Source organism: Petaurus breviceps, unplaced genomic scaffold (genome assembly GCF_028583685.1).
Source record: "Petaurus breviceps papuanus isolate PSGF00001 unplaced genomic scaffold, PetGlider_PUasm1.0 176, whole genome shotgun sequence".
Classification (NCBI taxonomy): domain Eukaryota; kingdom Metazoa; phylum Chordata; class Mammalia; order Diprotodontia; family Petauridae; genus Petaurus; species Petaurus breviceps.
In genome coordinates, this window is record NW_027185771.1 from 13,492,381 (window position 1) to 13,495,748 (window position 3,368).

Consider the following 3,368-nt stretch of genomic DNA (forward strand, 5'->3'; position numbering starts at 1 on the left):
ACACACACACACACACACACACACACACACACACACACACACACACAATTTCAAAGAAAAATGAACACTTATTGGAAACCTCCAGTCTACGACAATAACAAACTATAGCCAGAACCATCAGCCTGCAAATGTTGAATTCAGAACCTACAGAATCTTTCCCCTACTTTCCTGTGAGAGAGAACTACTTAAAGAAACAGTGCTTCATCACTTATGAATGACAAATAGGATTGCCTGTTGTTTTCTGGAGTGTATGTTTTGGGTAGATACTTTTAATTGCATGTCAAGTGATACAAGCATGTTTTAATTTTTGGCTATTTTTAGGGGACAATAGATCCTTCCTGTTTACCATTTCCCCCAACATTGCTGTGTACACATACAGTGGATACAATGATCATTATATGTATTTGAATTATGGACAACAAACTATTCCAAATGGATTGGTAAGTGATGAAGAATTTGTAGAGTAATGGATTAAGTTCTCACCTCTGTAATGAGAGTCTTTTGACAGCTCAACCTCCATGAAAATCTATTCTCACATTTCCTTGGAGGTAACCCTGGGTTCTAAAGAGGGGTATCAGTGAAGTCTAAACTTTAGCAGATTCCTGCCAGACTGGGAGGACCCTTGTCATAGGCCTGGGGACAAATGGTATCTGCTGAGGACCAACCTTGGGAAGCATGGAGTAAGTAAGTCCCCACCAGGATGGTGGCCAGTTCAGTTCTCTGAGCACTGATTGCCTGCTCTGGGCTCAGTGCTGGGAGTGAAGAAGCAAAAAAAGCAAAACAAGACTGTTTCATAAGGAGATTACAGTCCATTGAGAGGGAAAAAAACCCATGTATGTACAAAAAGAGTAAAAGAGTATGCAAAATATATACTAATTTCTAGTGAATGAGACACAGGGGAAAGAACACTAATAATGGGAGGGAGAGAAATCCGGAAAATCCTCCTGTGACACTTGAGCTTTTCTTTGAAGGAATTTAGTAATTTCGTGCATTAGAGGTGAAGAGACAGAGTATTCCAAGCTTAGAGTACAGTCTTTGCAAAGGCATGGGAACAGCAAGTTGATCAGTTGGCTGCAACATTGAGTGTGTGAAGAGGAATAAAGTGAAATCTGTCTGTATGGAAAACTGGAGCCAGATTGTTAAGGATTTTATTTTTATTTTTGTGTGTGTTGACCTGTTTACTTTTTTTTTGTTCTTTCATTTTCAGTTCCAGATTCTCTCTCTTTCCTTACCAGTTGGTAAAGCATGAGATGCAAAACCCATTACAAATACGAAGTCATGCAAAACAAATTTCCACATTAGCCATGTTCTGAAAAAGAAATAGAAAATAAAAATGCATTTTATTCTGTACCCTGAGTCCTTTAGTTCTCTGTCTGGAGGTGGATAGCAAATTTCATTATGAATCCTTTGGGATTGTCTAGGGTCATTGTGTTAATCAGAGTTACTAAGTCTTTCACAATTGATTATCTTTACAGAATTAGTGTTACTGTGTAAATTACTCAGGTTCTGTTCACTTTTCTTCAATCAGCTCCCACAAATCTTTTCAGGTTTTTCTGAAACCTTCCTGCTTGTCATTTTTTAGAGTCCAATAGTAATCCATCACAATCATATACCACAACTTGTTCAGCTATTCCCCAATTGATGGACATCCCCTCAGTTTTCAATTTTTTGCTCCACAAAAAGAGCTGCTATAAATATTTTTGTATGTGTGGATCCTTTTTGGGGTACAGACCTATTAACAGTATTACTGGATCAAAGAGGTTTCACAATTTAATGCTTTGGGAGGGCATAGTTCCAAACTACTTTCCAGAATGGTTGAACTAGTTCACAGCTCCACCAACAGTGCATTGATGTACCTGTTTTCCCCACATCCCCTCCAGCATTTGTCAATTTCCTTTTCTGTTGTTTTAGCCATTGATAGGTCTGGGGTGGTACCTCTGAGTTGTTTTAGTTTGCATTTATTTGGTAGTGGTTTAGAGCTTTTTTTTTTTTTAATATGAAAAGTGCCTATTTATATCCTTTGACCTCTTAGAAATTTGGATTGGTTCCCTATATTTTTTCAAAATGAAACCTTTATCAGAGAAACTTGCTGCAAAGATTTTTTTCCCTACTTTCCTGCTCTTCTTCTAATTTTATCTGCATTGGTTTTATTGGTGCAAAAACTTCAATTTTACATAATCAAGATTATCTATCACCTGTGAAGCTTTATCTCTTGTTGGTCATGAATTCTTCCCCCTTCATCAATCTGACAGGTAATTTCTTACATTCTTCACTAATTTTCTTCTTATATCACCCTTGACCTCTACATCACGTACTCATTTTGAGCTTATCTTGCCCTATGATATGAGATGTTAATCTATGCCTAGTTTTTGCCAGATTATTTTCCAATTTTCCCAGCAGTTTTTGCCACATAGTGAGTTCTTGCCCCAACAGTTGTGATTTTGGGGTTTATCAGATACTCAGTTACTGTGCTGTTACTGAGCTACAGTGTGCTGCATATTATGTGCCTAATCTGTTCCATTGACCAACCACTCAATTTCTTAACCAATGCTAACTTGTTTTAACAATTATGGCTTTGTAGTTAGTATAGGCTGAAATCTGGTACTCCTAGGCTGCTTTTCTTCCCTTTTTTTTTCATTGATTTCCTTCATAGTTTTGATCTTTTGTTCTTCCAGGTGGATTTTGATAATTTTTTTCTGGTTCTATAAACAATTATTCAGTAGTTTGATTGGAATGGCTTTGAATAAGCAAAGGAATTTAGGTAGTATTGTCATTTTTTAAAAAACTGGCTCCGCCTACCCATGAGCAATTAATATTTCTCCAGTTATTTAGATCTGTTTCTATTTGTATGAAAGTGTTTTATAATTGTGTTCTTGTAGTTCCTTGTGGGCTTTGGTAGGTAGACTCCCAAGTATTTTATCCTAACTGTAGTTATTTTGAATGGAATTTGTCTTTTTATATCTTCCTGCTGGTTTTGTTGGTAACATATAGAAATGCTGATGATTTGTGTGAGTTTATTTTATATCTTGCAACTTTGCTGAAGTTAATTGTTTTGACTAGTTTTTGTGAAAGGTTTTTAATGCTAGTCATAAGCATTTATAATTTATCCTAGAGGACAGCTGGGAACCAGTGAAGTTTCTTGAACAGATGATGACATTTTCAGATCTCCATTTTAGGTATATCAGTTTGACGGCTCTGTTGGGATGTGTTAGAAAAGGGAAAGATCTTAGTAGGAACACCAATGAGAAGGCTATTGCAGCAGTGAGGTGAGAGATAATGAGGGCATGACCCAGGGAGTGGCCATGTGAATGGAGTGGAAGATTTAAGAGATGTAGAGGTACCCTCAAGAGGAATTGGCAGCTAATTGG

The 3,368-nt window shown here is 37.0% G+C and overlaps 1 protein-coding gene across 4 annotated transcripts in view; it reads left to right on the forward strand.

Annotated features, from left to right (window-relative positions):
• Window positions 1–3,368, forward strand: part of MEAK7 (MTOR associated protein, eak-7 homolog) — a 58,803-nt gene that overhangs the window by 32,432 nt on the left and 23,003 nt on the right. For 3 of the 4 annotated variants that reach the window (XM_069085648.1, XM_069085646.1, XM_069085647.1), the window contains one exon: window positions 322–440. In XM_069085648.1, coding sequence (XP_068941749.1) covers window positions 322–440 — 119 coding nt within the window. Of the gene's footprint in view, window positions 1–321; window positions 441–1,207; window positions 1,351–3,368 lie in introns of those variants that run through there. The other variant, XM_069085649.1, reaches the window with a different exon arrangement.